The sequence below is a fragment of the Heptranchias perlo genome, chromosome 2 (genome assembly GCF_035084215.1).
Source record: "Heptranchias perlo isolate sHepPer1 chromosome 2, sHepPer1.hap1, whole genome shotgun sequence".
Lineage (NCBI taxonomy): Eukaryota > Metazoa > Chordata > Chondrichthyes > Hexanchiformes > Hexanchidae > Heptranchias > Heptranchias perlo.
In genome coordinates this window covers 9,313,254-9,331,769 of record NC_090326.1, presented here as the reverse complement: position 1 = coordinate 9,331,769, position 18,516 = coordinate 9,313,254, and the positions used below count along the sequence as shown (strand labels likewise).

The 18,516-nt window shown below is 44.3% G+C and overlaps 2 protein-coding genes across 3 annotated transcripts in view; both read right to left on the bottom strand.

Annotated features, from left to right (window-relative positions):
- Window positions 1-7,070, bottom strand: part of LOC137335032 (sodium-dependent neutral amino acid transporter B(0)AT3-like) — a 71,426-nt gene extending 64,356 nt beyond the window's left edge. The window contains exon 1 of one of the 2 annotated variants that reach the window (XM_068000120.1): window positions 6,760-7,070. In XM_068000120.1, coding sequence (XP_067856221.1) covers window positions 6,760-6,931 — 172 coding nt within the window. In that variant the 5' untranslated portion in view covers window positions 6,932-7,070. The remainder of the gene's footprint in view (window positions 1-6,759) is intronic. The other variant, XM_068000121.1, reaches the window with a different exon arrangement.
- A 3,858-nt stretch (window positions 7,071-10,928) lies between these two features.
- The window catches only part of slc6a19a.1 (solute carrier family 6 member 19a, tandem duplicate 1), a 90,187-nt gene continuing 82,599 nt past the window's right edge, over window positions 10,929-18,516 (bottom strand). The window contains exons 11-12 of the mRNA XM_068000114.1: window positions 14,071-14,233; window positions 10,929-12,613 (exon numbers count right to left, since the gene is read on the bottom strand). Of these exons, the coding sequence (XP_067856215.1) occupies window positions 12,404-12,613; window positions 14,071-14,233 (373 nt within the window). The 3' untranslated portion in view covers window positions 10,929-12,403. The remainder of the gene's footprint in view (window positions 12,614-14,070; window positions 14,234-18,516) is intronic.

Sequence of the window (18,516 nt, the reverse complement as noted above, 5' to 3'; positions counted from 1 at the left end):
TACCTATGTCGTTGGTATTGATATGGACCACGACCTCTGGCTGCTCACCCTCCGCCCCCACAGAATGTTCTGCAGCCGCTCAGTGACATCCTTGACCCTGGCATCAGGGAGGCAACATACCATCCTGGAATCACATCTGTGGCCGCAGAAACGCCTGTCTGCTCCCCTAACTATAGAATCCCCTATCACTATTGCTCTCCTGACCTTTCTCCTCCCCACCCCCCGGCCTGCTGTACAGCTGGGCCACCCATGGTGCTATGATCTTGGCTCTGGCTGCACTCCCCAGAGGAATCCTCTCCCCCACCAGTATCCAGAACTGAATACTGGTTGGAGAGTGAGATGCCCTCAGGGGACTCCTGCACTACTTGCTTGGTCCTCCTTGTCTGTCTGGCGGTCATCCAGTCCCTCTCTGCCTGCACTCTCTTAATCTGCGGGGTGACCACCTCCTGAAACGTGCTATCCAAGTAGCTTTCAACCTCGCGGATGCACTGCAGTGACACCAGCTGCTGCTCAAGGTCCGAAACCCGGAGCTCGAGCTCCTCCAGCTGATGACACTTCCTGCACCTGTGGTTGCTCAGGACACGGGAAGTGTCCTGGAATTCCCACATGGCACAGGCCGTGCATTCCATCGGTCTGAGCTGCCCTGCCATGCCTCGATTTATTAGATTGTTTACCAAACTTAAAAATAAATTATGCCTTAAAAAAAACGCTCAACAGGAAAAGAAATCACCAGCTACCAGCCAATCAGCTCTTTCCCCTGTTTATTTAGTTTTATTAGTCTAGTTAATAAACCAGTTCAAGTTATTAAATTTAATAAACTAACAGCAATTTTATGCTCCCAGCTTTTAATTTAATTTCACCCATATGTGGGGTCTTCCAGGCTATTGGAAAATCCTGGGCTCTGTTTACCTCAGTGGGGGGGGGCGGTGGGGAGTGGGGACGGTGGTGATTTAGGGGGCAACCACCAACTTGAGTCTTTAGCCAAAAGGGGGAGTGAAAAATCACCGCCCCGAGACACTAGATGCTGCTCTGGAAAGATTATATTAAGATGTTATTGCATTTTTTAAAAATTTGATTGCTCCGATTTTTTGTTATGCGCTCACCTCTGACAAGCATCTCGGAGTCGGGCACCTGCGGATACAATGCTGGCAAAGGCAGACCGAGGGACTAAATGTTTAGATTTTTATTGGTGAGAAAAATAGTCAACTAGATTACAAACTCACTGTAATGGATAGAAGTGGGTTAATATTTTACAGCATGGTGCACAAAAGAAGGTACAGTTCTTTTCCTTTTCAAAACGGTGAATGCACTGGAAGTAAATCAGACTTGGGTTAGAAATAATCGATCAGTCTTGCATCTGTAGGCCTATCGATGCAGTCCACACCTGTTTAAAGATCTTCCGTTTTGTTGGTGGGTGGAATTAAGAGGACTCCATAGGTTTCACCCCATCCCCCCACCAATGGCAGCTCCCTATCTGGCTGGTGGAACTCTCAAGTTGGTAGTCATTTTGGGCAGAGGACAGCAACGAGACAAATGCTTTGTTTTTAGTGCTAGTGATGGAGGAAGCTTGGGCTGGACATGACGAGAGCAGCCTCTGCTCTTGAAATAATGGGATTGCTAGCATCAAGCTGAACCACTGGAACAGGCAGGTGGGACCTACATTTAATGTTTCGGTGCAAAACCACCCTCAGTAGTGCCAGTCCTGGACCCAGAACTTTCTGACTCAGAGACGAGTACACTACCAACTGAACCAAGCTGATAGTCCAGTGAATCATTCATTCACCTTTGTCAATAATCCTCCACAAGCTTCACACAATAAACATTTCTCTCTATGTGGTTTATATCCCCCTGACCGCAGGGTCAACAGAAAGTGAATAACTGATTTAAGTAGACAATGGGGAAAAATATTAACAGGCCATGAGTCATTGGAGTAGAATTTCCTCGAAGGTTTGGAGTTTCTCCAGGTTATCTGTTATGGCAGATGATCATAGGATCATAGAAAGTTACTGCACAGAAGGAGGCCGTTCGGCCCATCGTGTCCATGTCGGCTGAAAAAGAGCTATCCAGCTTAATCCCACTTTCCAGCACTTGGTCTGTAGCCCTGTAGGTTTCGGCACTTCAAGTGCACATCCAGGTACTATTTAAATGAGTTGAAGGTTTCTGCCTCTACCACCCTTTCAGGCAGTGAGTTCCAGACCCCCACCACCCTCTGGGTGAAAACATTTCTCCTCAGCTCCCCTCTAATCCTTCTACCAATTAATTTAAATTTATGCCCCCTGGTCACTGACCCCTCTGCTAAGGAAAATAGGTCCTCCCAAAAATAGGTCCTCCCTATCCACTCTATCTAGTCCTGTCATAATTTTATACACCTCAATTAAATCTCCCCTCAGCCTCCTTTGTTCCAAAGAAAATAACCCCAGCCTATCCAATCTTTTCTCACAGCTGAAATTTTCCAGCCCTGGCAACATCCTCGTAAATCTCCTCTGTACCCTCTCTAGTGCAATTACATCTTTCCTGTAATGTGGTGACCAGAACTGTACGCCGGACTCAAGCTGTGGCCTAACCAATGTTTTATACAGTTCGAGCATAACTTCCCTGCTCTTATATTCTATGCCTGGGAAAATAAAGGAAAGTATCCCGTATGCCTTTTTAACCACCTTATCTACCTGTCCTGCTACCTTCAGGGATCTGTGGACATGCACTCCAAGGTCCCTTTGTTCCTCCACACCTCTCAGTATCCTCCCATTTATTGTGTATTCTCTTGTCTTGTTTGCCCTCCCCAAATGCATTACCTCACACTTCTCTGGATTGAATTTCATTTGCCACTTTTCTGCCCAGCTGACCAGTCCATTAATATCTTCCTGCAGTCTACAGCTTTCAGCCGCACGGCCAATTTTTGTATCATCTGCAAACTTCTTGATTAAGCCCCCCACATTCAAGTCCAAATCATTAGTATATAACACAAAAAACAAGGGACCCAGTACTGAGCCTTGCGGAACCCCACTGGAAACAGCCTTCCAGTCACAAACATCCGTCAACCATTACCCTTTGCTTCCTGCCACTGAGCCAATTTTAGATCCAACTAGCTACTTTCCCTTGGATCCCATGGGCTATTACTTTTTTGACCAGTCTGCCATGTGCGACCTTGTCAAAAGCCTTGCTGAAACCAATGTACACGACATCAAATGCATTACCCTCATCAACCCTCCTTGTTACCTGTTCAAAAAATTCAATCAAGTTAGTCAGACACGACCTTCCCTTAACCAGTCCATGCTGACTGTCCTTGATTAATCCGTGCCTTTCTAAATGACGATTTATCCTGTCCCTCAGATTCGATTCCAATAATTTGCCCCCCGCCAAGGTTAGACTGACTGGCTTATAATTACTTGGTCTATCTCTTTCTCTCTTTTTAAACAACGGTACAACATTAGCAGTCCTCCAATCCTCCGGCACCACGCCTGTAGCCAGGGAGGATTAGAAAATGATGGTCACACCCTCCGTTATTTCCTCCTTTGCTTCTCTTAGCAGCTTGGGATACATTTCATCCGGGCCTGCAGATTTATCTACTTTCAAAGATGCTGAACCCCTCAATACTTCCTCTCTCACTATGTTTATCCCATCCAATATTTCACATTCCACCTCCTTAACCACAATCTCTGCATTGTCCCCCTCTTTTGTGAAGACAGACGCAAAATATACAAGAACCATACCCACATCTCCCCCCTCCACACAGTTTACCTTTTTGGTCTCTGATAGGCCCTACTCTTTCCTTAGTTATCCTGTTTTTTTATTTGTTCATGGGATGTGGGCATCGTTGGCGAGGCCGGCATTTATTGCCCATCCCTAATTGCCCTTGAGAAGGTGGTGGTGAGCCGTCTTCTTGAACCGCTGCAGTCCGTGTGGTGAAGGTTCTCCCACAGTGCTCTTTATGTATTTATGAAACATTTTTGAGTTTTCCTTAATTTTACTTGTCAGTATTTTTTCATGCCCTCTCTTTGCTTTCCAATTTCCTCTTTAATTTCACCCCTGCACTTTCTATACTCCTCTAGGCTTTCGACAGTATTGAGCTCTTGGTGCCTGACATAAGCTTTCTTTTTTTGCCTTATCTTACCCTGTATGCTCCTTCTCATCCAGGGAGCTCTAGATTTGGCAGTCCCACCCTTTTTCTTCGTGGAAACATGTCTACTCTAAACCCCTTGAATCTCCCCCTTGAATGCCTCCCACAGCTCTGACACTGATTTACCTTCAAGTAGCTGTTTCCAGTCCACTTTTGCTGAATCACTTCTCAGTTTAGTAAAACTGGCCTTTCCCCAATTTAGAACTTTAACTCCTGCTCTGTCTTTGTCCTTTTCGATAACTATGCTAAACCTAACTGAATTATGATCACTGCCACCAAAATGCTCTCCCACTGATACTCCTTCCATCTGCCCAGCTTCATTCCCTAAAACTAAATCCAGAACTGCCCCCCCACCCCCCCGCCCAGCCCCCCACTCTTGTTGGGCTTGCTACGTACTGGTTAAAAAAGTTCTCCTGAATGCAATTTAAGAATTCTGCACATGATCAGGTGAATCCCGGCAGAAATCATGAGTGATTGTCTGTCAAATTCTAATCCTCAAACATAATTTAAGCTGCAACAGTCAACTGCACGCACAAGTGGCAAGGTAACGTTTTTGTCTTCACATTTCTGTACTTGGTGACTCCTCATCCTTGGTGACTTCAACCTGGACCAGAAATCACTGACAGATAGGAATGGGACCATGAGAGCACAATGTGTGGAGGGTGACTACAAAGGAGGCCTGGTGGAGGACAACCGAGTGGTTGACCATGTCAAGGATGGCAGAGAGATCAAGGAGGACAAGGTGAGGCTCAGTCACAGTCAGACCATGACTTCCTTGGTGACTTTGAACAAGGTGGTCTTGGTGCTGTGGGTGGGTCATGAACAATCCTGGAGGGCCGCACAAAGGGGAGAGGTGGATGAGGAATTAGGTTGCATTTGTACTGTGGAGAAGGAAGTGGAGTGGGTGCTTCTCATTCCCCTTCCATGAGGACATCACAAGAAGGTGCAGGATTGGTGGGATGATGATATCCACTGGAATTCCTGCCAGTTCCACTTGCCTCCCCCGTCCAACGCTATGTAAGCCTGCGTGAAGCAGGCAAGCTAACGTGCCAGGATCTGATCCTGGCAGGAGAGGGGGCCCGTTCTCCTTTCAAGTCTGGTATCTCTACCGCAATTGGCCATAGGGCGATCAATTGTGATTAGGAAAGTGCCAAACTCAAAATTGGTGTTTTACATTTTCCAGCTGGCACAGCCCACTTACACTGTGGCAAGGTTCTGCAGTGATATCTCTCCTCCCCTGCTGAGATGGGACCCCAATAGTACCAAAAACGGTGCCGAACTTACTGCTAAACCTTGGTGCAAAATCTGACTATACGGGAGTGTAACTCAGGGATGTAACATTGAAGTCAATGGAAATACAAATCAGGAGCAATGTAAAACAAGCTGCCGATTCGCTCTCACCTGTTTTGCCCCAGTAACTTCTAACTACCCTCCTGCTTTCCAATCTCCTGACCCTTTGTAAAACTTGCCCTTGCAGCTTTCTGTTTACAAAACCTGACGGACTGCCTGTGTCTCTGTTTCAGTCTTTTACCTCCCCATGTGCACAATTTGAGAGGAAGGCCCATGTTAGACAATCCCTGCCGAGCACTCCGGACCAGGGCTCCTCTGAACACATTGGGTGTGAGGTGTTTATCAATTACCGAGACTGCCGAGAATGAATTGCTTATTATTTACAGTCTATAAAGAAACATCATCGAACATAACTCAGGAATATTTTAACCATCTTTCATCTCAGTGCCTTTTTAAAAAAACATTTGTGAGACTTTGCTGTAAAACACAACCCTTAAATATAAGTTTTTTTTTCTCAATTCTTTCGATGGTAAAATGGTCAAACATGTAAAGGAACCACTGAGGGTGACTGTGTGAAGAGTGATGAACCAGCGTACTCACACAATCGAGACCTGTTGACTCAGCTCCGTCACGTTCTGAGGCTCAGTAACCCTACGCCGCACAGCCACTCACTTTATCACAAGTTTGTCAACCAGAATGTGCAACTTGTTGACAAACTAGCAATTAAGTGTCGACTAATCCCCCTGGTGAGCGACTCACTAAATCACCGATGGATGGAACCGTGCTGTGTGATATCAGTAACACACAGGTTAATGGGCTTACACTTGATGGCAAACTTGTCAACAACAACATTTGATGCAAAAGGATTTTATGCATGTTGTCTTATCGTAGAGTCTCGTGACATTCTCACTAAACTGGAAAATAATGGATGCTGCAATTCATTCTCTAAAATAATCAAATCATATGCTATTGTCAATATAATAATAGGTGTTTCTACTGGATCAAAACAGAAGTGCTGATTATCTTTGTGCTTTGATCATTTTGACCTGTAAAAACCCATCATAGAAATTAATGAAGACCCTTAAACTTAGAAATCACAGTGGGCGATATTAGTGGACAGACACTGAATGTGTTCTAATGACTTTCCTCTGTGCATTATTTCCATGCAGGTGTTAAACTACTTATTTTAAATCTTTAGTGCCTCTGTTAAAAGAGTGTGCAAAGGAATATTGTCCATCCTCTACTTTCACAAACAGTGACTCCCAAACTTAAGAAACTCCAAACTACAGAGAAATTCACCCAGGTTACCGTACAAATAAACTTATCTTCTGTCTTTGTGCTTGTGTACTCACCACCTCCGTAAGTCTGACAGAGGTATGGGAACCTCCAAATATTTCCCAGTCCCACTGCAAATCCGATACAGCTCAGAACATACTGAAACTTATTGTCCCACTTTGGCCTCTCCTCCTTCAGACTGTCGCTGGCATCGCCCATAACACAGTCATTCGCCTTTTCGTCTGCCATCTCACCTAACTGGGATTGTATGGAGGGATATTTTCAGATTCGGGTTCTTAGCTGCTCCTGTGACTGTCTGTTTTTCTTTCAATTAATGTGTTATGTATCTCTTTAACAACAAAGTACTTGATAAACTGGTACTGAGAAAAAACACAAGTTATATTCAGATGGTGGGAAGCTGGGTGGAGCCAAACTTTGGAGCGTCAATGCTATTTGTTCAGATGCCCTGAACAGACAATTGGGCAAGCACAAGGATAACAATCTGGCAGGAAAGGTCTGTCCGACAGATTCAGGCTGTCAAATACAAAGTAACATTTTTAATCGATAACAAGGTGACAGACGTTTAAAGTAAGCCTGAGTTCGATAGTAAAACATACATGACGTGGGCAGCATTTAATTAAGATGGAAAGTTTTCTGAAATCTGAAGTTGTTCTTAGTTTCCCCGTTCACATGGATTCCATCAAAACTTGCACACTTAGTATTTATACTTAAAATGCCACTGTCACCATCAGTGCCTTTTTAAAAAACAAATGCAATAAAGCAATCCATTCACATTAGCAATATATGGGGCTTTCTCCTACCAATTTCCTTCCCTACATATTAATAATTTGGACCTCAATGTGGGGGGCTTGATCAAGAAGTTTGCAGATGATACAAAAATTGGCCGTGCGGTTGATAGTGAGGAGGAAAGCTGTAGACTGCAGGAAGATGGTCAGGTGGGCAGAAAAGTGGCAAATGGAATTCAATCCGGAGAAGTGTGAGGTAATGCATTTGGGGAGGGCAAACAAGGCAAGGGAGTACACAATAAATGGGAGGATACAGAGAGGTGTAGAGGAACAAAGGGACCTTGGAGTACATGTCCACAGATCCCTGAAGGTAGCAGGACAGGTAGATAAGGTGGTCAAAAAGGCATACAGGATACTTTCCTTTATTAGCTGAGGCATAGAATATAAGAGCAGGGAGGTTATACTCGAACTGTATAAAACATTGGTTAGGCCACAGCTTGAGTACAGCGTACAGTTCTGGTCACCACATTACAGGAAAGATATGATTGCACTAGAGAGGGTACAGAGGAGATTGACGAGGATGTTGCCAGGACTGGAGAATTTTAGCTCTGAGAAAAGATTGGATAGGCTGGGGTTGTTTTCTTTGGGACAAAGGAGGCTGAGGGGAGATTTAATTGAGGTATATAAAATTATGACTGGACTAGATAGAGAGGATAGGGAGGACCTATTTCCCTTAGCAGAGGGGTCAGTGACCAGGAGGCATAGATTCAAAGTATTTTGTAGAAGGATGAGAGGGGAGCTGAGGAGAATTTTTTTCACCCAGAGGGTGGTGGGGGTCTGGAACTCACTGCCTGAAAGGGTGGTAGAGGCAGAAACCCTCAACTCATTTAAAAAGTACTTGGATGTGCACCTGAAGTGCTGTAACCTACAGGGCTACAGACCAAGTGCTGGAAAGTGGGATTAAGCTGGATAGCTCTTTCTCGGCCAGCAGGGGCACAATGGGGCGAATGGACCTCCTTCTGTGCCGTAGCTTTCTATGATTCTATGATTCTCCTGAAGGTAGTGACTCTTGCTGTGATATGGTTCCTCAGGTGCTGGCAGCTCTCCAATATCTCACTCAACCAGCCATTCCTTTTGTGAACCTGAGCAGTGAGTGTTAGCAAACCTTTTGAGTGGAGAGGATGTTGCAGCCTTGACTGACTTTATCCTTACCTTATGCCCACATGCACGGTTCTATCAGCAGGGGTCACTGGATAGTGAAAAGAAACCCATGGCTGTTTCTTTCCCTCTTTAGCACAGAGACACAGAAGCTAACTGTAGCAACCCATCATCACCCTAGCTGAGTTTGGCTAACACACCACACTCCAGGAATCAAGCCTCTGAGCTTTCCCTGGGAATCTCTCTGGCTCAATACTGCACATGGCAGTGCATTTACCAATGGAGCATTGGGGGAAACATCTAAAGCAGCTTGATTGTGTCTTTGTTGTTGATTTAAATGAATGCAGAAGTTATAAGGGAACAAACTCGGGTGGAGTTACGAAGAATCATGTTCTAAAGTCCATAATGTATCAGCAGTCATTGACCCTGAGTGTATCATTGATTTTGTTATTTTAACTGTGTTTGTTTTAATTTAACACTCAGATTCAGTCACAGTAATACCTCTGAGCAAGTTCACCCAGTGATTTAGGCAGTGCTCAAAGTTTTAAACAATAGTATGTCACAAAAAATAAAAAAAACATTGATATATCAATATCTGCTGGATGGAATGTTTCCACTTTAATACAATCATAGCAGAGCAGGTATCTGATGGAGGTCATCAATGCTAATAGAAAATCAATGCAAAATCAGAATAGTTTGGCTTGCAAATTAAGCTCTAAGTAAACTTTAGCCACCTTGATCCATAGACCTGATGTTGTGATCCGGGTTCAGGACTTAAGGCCAGAACCTCTGATTCATCTTGTTTATATCGCTTCCTCATAATGGGGCCCCTAAACAGTCAGGATTTATTACTTATTTTAATTTCAGATCTGTGCTGATGTTGGTGGATTGTTGTGCTGTAATATTCAGCTAGAATTCCATTGTCACCATGTGGGTGTTAAACACTGCCTTGGGCAGAGCGCAGAGTGGAAAATCAGACAGGGCTGATCAGCCCCCCCACCTTACAAAACCCACTAATTTCAATGGAAGGAAAATCTAGTGGGCTCTGTTACTGGGCATGCAGCTCACCCTGCCAGATTTACCTTTCTGCACTCCCATTACATGTGAGGTTACTGGGCATGCAACTCACCCTGCCAGATTTACCTTTCTGCATTCCCATTACATGTGAGGTTACTGGGCATGCAGCTCACCCTGCCAGATTTACCTTTCTGCACTCCCATTACATGTGAGGTTATTGGGCATGCAGCTCACCCTGCCAGATTTACCTTTCTGCACTCCCATTACATGTGAGGTTATTGGGCATGCAGCTCACCCTGCCAGATTTACCTTTCTGCACTCCCATTACATGTGAGGTTACTGGGCATGCAGCTCACCCTGCCAGATTTACCTTTCTGCACTCCCATTACATGTGAGGTTATTGGGCATGCAACTCACCCTGCCAGATTTACCTTTCTGCACTCCCATTACATGTGAGGTTACTGGGCATGCAGCTCACCCTGCCAGATTTACCTTTCTGCACTCCCATTACATGTGAGGTTATTGGGCATGCAACTCACCCTGCCAGATTTACCTTTCTGCACTCCCATTACATGTGAGGTTATTGGGCATGCAGCTCACCCTGCCAGATTTACCTTTCTGCACTCCCATTACATGTGAGGTTACTGGGCATGCAACTCACCCTGCCAGATTTACCTTTCTGCATTCCCATTACATGTGAGAATAACTTTTAGGCATTTTTTTTAACAGTAACTTTCAACATTCCTTACAGTGGACTTTAATTTAATGAAGTTAATGTTTCTCATGGGAAAGTATTTTTGGATCATGTGCTGGTAGATTGAGCTGCTGCTTACAATCAGCTGTTTTAACCCCCGCCAATGTGATTTTCCAGCTGCTTAGCCGCCAGCATCGGGTGTAGTGATCGTTTGGCTATATTGATAACTTTGGGACCCGCTCAGATTAAATTTACAATCAGATTCCACTGTGTGTGCGCTATATGTGTATAAATATTTAGATATATATACACACACACACATTGGAAGATCGACACCACCATGGTTATTAAAATAAATTCCTCTTGCTCCCGTAGAGTGAGGCTCCACGTCAGGAGCACAGCCTCTCACATTGGACCCTGTGGAGTCCAGTCCCCTGATTGTGAAGTGCAAGGAATTTCGAGTGTACCCTGACAACACTTTTGATTGTAATTTTTCTTTTATAAAGCCTTTTGAAACGAATAGCATTTCACCCTGGGCGATTTTCAGGAAACGTGTGACCTTTGATCTATTTTAATTTCTGGACAAAATGAGAAGAAAGCAAATTTCCTTGAAAACACATGGGCACTCCTCTCCAAATGAAAAGATTTTATTTTGCATCAACACATAAGGTATTTATCCCTTAGTTTTCTTTTAAACATTTCTCAAATGTTAAGGGAATAAATATTCAAATTTAGCATCCGCAATCCTTCGTTCAGCAAAATGACTTATTCCCATTTATTAACTCCGAAATGGTCTGTACATTGCCCTGCAAGCACACGTGCCTTTCATCGTTACCCCGCAATGAGATATCACAGCAAGTTCACAGTCCACATGATTTCATGACTCACTGGCAAGCATAAGCAGCAAAGTACAGGATGGTCAGTCCTGGGCCTTCAAGGCACTTTGGACTTTTGAAACATTAATCTTTTCAGAAAGAAAAGGAAGTGTTTCTCCCAGGTTGGTTGAGAAGTGTATTGAAGAGGAAGGAGGAGGAGACGAGGGCAAATAAGTTATTGTATCAATTAGATTGGGTAATCTTAAAACAGTTACATTTAAAGTTGGCTTTTCATTTATCCGCTAGTAAAGGTCATGGCACATTTTCGCAAAAAGCCATGTTGTATCACTATGCCTTCTGTATTCAATAGAAATGAATAGGTTAAGTGCATAATGGTAACTGTTTAAGCAGCTTCATATCAATGGTGTGATAGAAAAGGTACTGTAGTTTCAGAATTATGATGCTAGTACTCTGTTAATGTTGATTGTGGTGTCCAATCTAGTATTAAACCAACTCATTACTGTCTCCTTAAATTAATGGCACAAAGATGATTAGCTCAATGTAACCAAGTGACTACTGTGTAGCAGACAACTGTCCACCTTCACACAGATATAAGTGAACTGATTACCAATACGTTTTTCTTCGTATGAGGACAGTAGTATGGGGGGCAGAGGAAGCTGAACAGTGAGCCTCACTTTTTTACAACTGTTGAAGAGCATTGCTCCTAAAAGCAATTGATCTCGAGAGCGACTACTTGTACAAAAATTAATAACTGCCTTTATCTCACTCGTTTGTCGCTGTAGGACAAGCCTGATCGCTGTGGTAACCTTTGAAGCATCAATGCTTTTTAACAACAATGATTGTACAAAATTGTATATATATTACTGGTTTACTTGGGGTTTGATGGCCTGCAGATGCTGGAACCTAAACGAAAATAGATATTGACGTGAGAGGACTACTTCAAACATGAAGTTAAAGCCTGGAGCACATTAACTGGCAATATAGTTCTTTCACTAATGGTACAACATAACATTTTAGAGAATCTAACTTCTGTTTCTGACACATTTTCCCATTAAGATACATAAACAATGGACATCTCCCTGAGCAATGATGCGCCAGGAAGTCATCTATTGCGTCATCATTTATAAAAAAATTGTACTGCATTAATGTAAAAATATGAACAATTTTAGATATTTGTCATGTTCCAGTTTTGTGCCGTTTTTTTTGTTTGAATTCAGTGTTTGCAGAAAATGGGTGTTGTAAATGACCACCATTGCTATGTAGAGTTCAGTTACACGTCATGGTTCATTATTCCGCTGACTGTGGCGATTGATGCTGACTGGACAAGGCCCCGCTTGTCATCGTTCTTCCTGCACCTGTTTCTGATGAACATGTAGAGGGCTGTAACAGGTATTGATAAACTGGGCACTCCGGCCAGAAGTACAATGATCGCAGTCACCCAACCAGGATAAAACACCTCAGAAAGCGTGGGGAAATCTTCCTGTTGAAAGTTGCAGAAACACAAATTTGTTAGTGTGAAGACAAAGCATACAATTATAGTGCTTATAAAGTCAGCATTTTCCAATAGAATCTATCGCCCATTCTGAAGACTGACTAGCAAATATTATCTATTATTATAAAATAAAGTAACCTGCAATGTTTTTGTTAGGCAAGGGTGTTATGGGATATGGAACCAAGGTGGGTAGATGGAGTTAAGATACAGATCAGCCATGATCTAATTGAATGGTAGAACAGGCTCGAGGGACTGAATGGCCTACTCCTATTCCTATGTTCAGAAGAGATATCAAAGAAAGTCAGTGCTGAATTCTGTGAATGACGTATGTTAAAATTTTAACATTTTTTTTCACCTACACATCAAATAAATTCATCATGTGGGAAAGGCATGAGACCTTTCTGAGAGACATGACAATGTGCCTTATAAATGCAAATTCCTGCTTGTTAAAATTTTCTTTTGGTCAGCAGAGTGTCTCACATGTATGAAAGTCTATCACCATTTTCACTTAACACCAGCTATCTCAAACCTTTAAAACTTGGGCCCACCCAGGGACGCCAATGTCTTTAAATATGACGTGATTGGGACCTGACCTGCTATTATAGCCCGAGGCCTGAGCGGGGGAGCAGCGATGGTTTCCCCATGAGGCCAGACCTGTTGAGAGGGGGATGGTGGGCCAGAAGAGGCCCAGGCAGGTAAGTCTTTAATTTTTATTTAGGGTTCCTTGTGGGTCAGGAGGAGCAGGAGTGTGTCCCTTGCCCCGGTCTGCACCCCCCCTCCACTACCTCCGATCGGTTTCTCTCCCTGACCCCCCTCTCTAACACTTACCTGAGTGCCGGGCACTGACCCCGCAGGTCTCCAGCTGCGGCCTTTTGCCTGCGATCTACCGGCCCTGCCCGCCGGCCTGGTTCGGGCAGGACTCCGATGAAAGTTATGGTAAGGAGGCCCAGCCGTTAAGGTGGGCCAGACCTCCACGACCCCAGACTCCCCGGGTGAGCCGCCCACATCAGGGCTCGTGTGCAGGATATCCGCCCCTTCCCCCCCTTTAAAATCAGGGCCAGTGACACAGACTTGGGCCCCCCGCAGAATTTTGCCAGAGAACAATCATTCCATATTCACTCTCTGCTAGATGCTGATTTGACAATAGGTTGTACTGTGTTTTACAGGTTAAGACACATTCATGCGAACTTAGAGAATTATCAAATGCTTACCAACAGTTTCAAGAACATTGACATGCTTAAAATCAGCCCCAAATATAGGCCTTATCTAATAGTCGGTATGTATGAAAATAAATGTCTGGAGCCAGTTTAACCCAGGTATCAATTAGTGACAGTGGGAAGCCAAATTATAGGCAAGGGCAATTTCTGTTATAAACATGTTTTTGATTAAAAATTCAACTTGCTATTAAAAGAAATTGCCCCATATTAAATTAAAAGTATACTTACAAAATCTGGATCCCAAATGATGTATGTCAGCTCATCGCTCACTTTAACTACAAAGTAAAACAGTAATATGACCAGCATTATGAGGGGACTAATGACTCTCCAGGTCACCTGCCAGAAGATATTTGGCTTGTGGCCAATCATCCATTCAATGTCTTTGTTGAATCTGTAAAGAAATAGGTTTTTAAAATGAAATAATGCAGATGCACGGATGTATAGATATAAAGAGGTTCTTTATCAGTTTCCAGCAAGAGACACATAACTAGTGAACACCCCGATGAATGCTATTTAGGTGAGGCAGCGGATCGCTGTGGAACTCTACTCGAAGATGAGTCGGGGGGGATGGGACAAAAATGGGGAGGAAAGCAACACAGAGGACGCAATAATATCAGTAGTATTTTGTTGGAAAAGAAATTGTTCAAGGCAATTTAATTCATGTGCACAATTTCATAATCAGTGCGACATAGAAACATAGAAAATAGGAGCAGGAGTCGGCCATTCAGCCCTTCGAGCCTGCTCCGCCATTCAATATGATCATGGCTGATCCTCTACCTCAATATCATATTCCCGCTCTCTCCCCATACCCCTTGATGCCTTTTGTGTCTAGAAATCTATCTAGCTCCTTCTTAAATATATTCAGTGACTTGGCCTCCACAGCCTTCTGTAGTAGAGAATTCCACAGGTTCACCACCCTCTGAGTGAGGAAATTTCTCCTCATCTCAGTCCTAAATGTCCTACCCCGTATCCTGAGACTGTGACCCCTCGTTCTGGACCCCCCAGCCAGGGGAAACATCCTCCCTGCGTCCAGTCCATCTAGCCCTGTCAGAATTTTATATGTTTCAATGAGATCCCCTCTCATTCTTCTAAACTCTAGTGAATACAGGCCGTGTCGACCCAATCTCTCCACATATGACAGTCCTGCCATCCCAGGGATCAGTCTGGTGAACCTTCGCTGCACTCCCTCTATGGAGAGTATATCCTTTCTTAGGTAAGGAGACAAAATCATCCTTGCACTGATCTGTAACAAAGAATTCCCACAGGCATCAGCAACAGGAGTCTCGAAGAAGTATACAGGACAGCACCTTGCACAAAGCATCACAGTGGATTGTCACACATCCCACAAGGCCAATGTGGCACCAGAAGATTCTACGGTACCACCTCGCATCAGAGAGAAACATGCAACTTTGAACAGGAAGCTGCACAAAGACTTTCCTGACAATATATAATAAATTGCTGCAGCCATTATCATGCCACCGAGTTCAGCTCATACACGAGACACTTACTGAAAATGGATCAAGGGGCCTAGAAATTCGTTGAACCCACATCCGTTTTACAGGCGATACTGGATGAAGGCTGAAGTACAGGCACCCAGGGCTCCGACTGAAACAGGCGTTAGGCCCTTTAGTGTATTCAAATAGCGGGCCTGACGCCTGTCTCAGGATCCCTGCCCGAACTTATGCTGCCCTGAATGCAGCCGGCATCGAGCCTGTTGTGTACAGGATAAACAGGCGGCCTGACTGATGGTCCTTAAAGGGACCCCAGGATGCACCAATAAAATGGTACGTTTTATGAAAAATACTTACCTGAATCGGCCCCCTCCAGATCAACCCCTCCCCAATCACCCCCCCCCCCCGATCACCTCCCCCGCCCCGATCTCCCCATGACCCATCTTTTGTTTCTTTACTTGTCCCATTACCACCCTCCTTGCCTTGCACCATCATCTCTTGTGTCATTTAATCACTCCTGCCCTCCACCCTATCACAGACCTTCCCTTTTGTTCTTTCCTCTCCCTGGTTCTGTTCTTGCTTAAAAACTGTTAAATCTTCAACTTCTTCCAGTTCTGACGGAAGGTCCTCGACCTGAAACATTAACTCTGTTTCTTTCTCCACAGCTGCTGCCTCACTTGCTGAGCTTCTCCAGCATTTTCTGTTTTTATTTCAGATTTCCAGCACCTGCAGTATTTTGCTTTTGATTCAGTGTTTAATTCACGGCCACTTCTCCTCCAGGAATGCCCCGCCTTGAAGAAGTTCTGCTCTTCTCTCCGACGGGATTTCCGTTTGTCTCTTTTACCTTGTTCACCTTCGTTGCTTTCTGTTTCCCCTCTCGTGTTAGATCAGGTTTCTTCTAAAACTCACTTTCACAGCCCCATCCCTTTCCTCAGCAACTGTCTCCGGCTCCGACTTATTCCACTTGGATTCCAACTTAAATTCCACCCTTCGTGTTTCGGATCCACCCGTGATTACAGATATCTCCATGATATTCAGCGTTCCTCGAACCACTGCTCTTGCCGCTTCCTGAGATCCACGCTCAATGCCATACCCTGCCACATGCACGCTCTCGACCTCTCTCTTCACCAGCACCGACTCACTCTATTTCAGAGTTGTCCTGGTCCTCAGTTCCATTTCATCCTTCGCCTCATCTGGAGCTTTATCAAAAAATGCTTTTTTTCTTCCTTTCAGGTGTCAAGGACCGCAAGCTTCAACAACTCTTAGATACCCAACACCCCTCCTGATCCTTCTTCCCCTTCACTTTCCTCTGACCCCATCCCTCCTTCCAATCTCACCCTTTGTCGTGTTTTCACTATCCCCTCTGACCTTCCCCTCTCTGACCCTGAACGATCAGTCCTCAGCAAAGGCCTCAGCTTCATCCCCTTACGTCCCCACCTCATTGAATTTCGAGCTCGACACGATGCCGGGCTCTTCTTCCGTTGCCTTCGCCTCCGCGCCCACTTCTTTGGTCAGGAGTCTTCTCCCCGCACAGCGGAACCTTTCTCCTGTCTTCAGAATTCTCGTTCCACCTGGACCCCTCCCTCTGGCCTCTCACCCTCTCTCGATCTTTTCATTGCGAACTGCCGGTGTGACATCGGCCGTCTCAATTCCTCTACTCCCCTCACTCACTCCAACCTCCCTCCCTCTGAACTCACAGCACTCCGTTCTCTCAGGTCCAACCCTAACATTGTCATTAAACCTGCTGTCAAGGGCGACACTGTTGTTGTTTGGCGAACAGATCTCTACCTTGCGGAGGCCCAACCAGTCCCCGTCCACCACCACCCTCCTCCACCTGGCTGAACTTGATCTTACGTGACTAAAGATATAGAGATTAAAATGAATTAGGAAACGGAGACTTATGACAAATGTAAGGTTCAATATATCAGTAGAGAACAAAGCTGAACACAGAAAGTACAGAGGAGATCTAAACTGGAATAAGAGGGACAAAGAGAGAGTACGAGAATAGATTAGTGGCTGACACAAAAGGGAACCCAAAAATCTTTTACAAACATATAAATAATAAAAGTGCAGTCAAACAAAAGGTGGGACCATTTAGGGACAAAAAAGGAGATCTTCTTGTGGAGGCAGAGGGCATGGCTGAGGTACTAAGGCACTCACTAGAGAAGAGGATGCTGCCAATGTAGCAGCAAAGGAGGAGGTAGTGGCAATACTGGATAGGATAAAAGTAGATAAAGAGGAGGTACTTAAAATAATGGCAGTACTCAAAGTAGAAAAGTCACCCGGTCTAGATGGGATGTATCCTAGGTTAGTGAGGGAAGTATGGGTGGGAATTGCGGAGGCTCTGGCCACAATCTTCCAATCCTCCTTAGATATGGGGACGGTGCCAGAGGACTGGAGGATTGCAAATGTTAAACCCCTGTTCAAAAAAAGGGAGAGTGATAAATCCGGCAATTACAGGCCAGTCAGCCTAACGTCGGTGGTTGGGAAACTTTTAGAGACAATAATCCGGGACAAAATGATTTGCAGCTTGGAAAAATACGGGTTAATAAATGAAAGTCAGCGTGGATTTGTAAAAGGAGAATTGTGTTTGACTAACTTGATTGAGTTCTTTGATGAAGTAACGGAGAGAGTTGATGAGGGTAGTGCGGTTGATGTTGTGTATATGGACTTTCAAAAGACATTTGATAAAGTGCCACATAATAGACTTGTTAGCAAAATTAAAGCCCATGGGATTAAAGGGTCAGCGGCAGTGTGGATACAAAATTGGCTAAGGGACAGAAAGCAGAGAGTAGTGATGAACGGTTGTTTTTCAGACTGGAGGGAAGTATACAGTGGTGTTCCCCAGGGATCGGTATTAGGACCACTGCTCTTTTTGATATAAATTAATGACCTGGACTTGAATAATAATTTTCAAAAGGGAATTGGATAATTTCAAAGTTTGTAGATGCCACGAAACTTGGAAATGTAGTAGACAATGTGAAGGATAGTAACAGACTTCAGGAGAAGATAGACAGACTGGGGAAATGGGCAGACACATGGCAGATGAAATTTAACTCAGAGAAGTTCAAAGTGATACATCTTAGTAGGGAGAATGAGGAGAGGCAATATAAACTAAATGGTGCAATTTTAAAGGGAGTGCAGGAACAGAGAGACCTGGGGGTGCACGTACACAAATCTTTGAAGGTGGCAAGACAAGTTGAGAAGGCTGTTAATAAAGCAT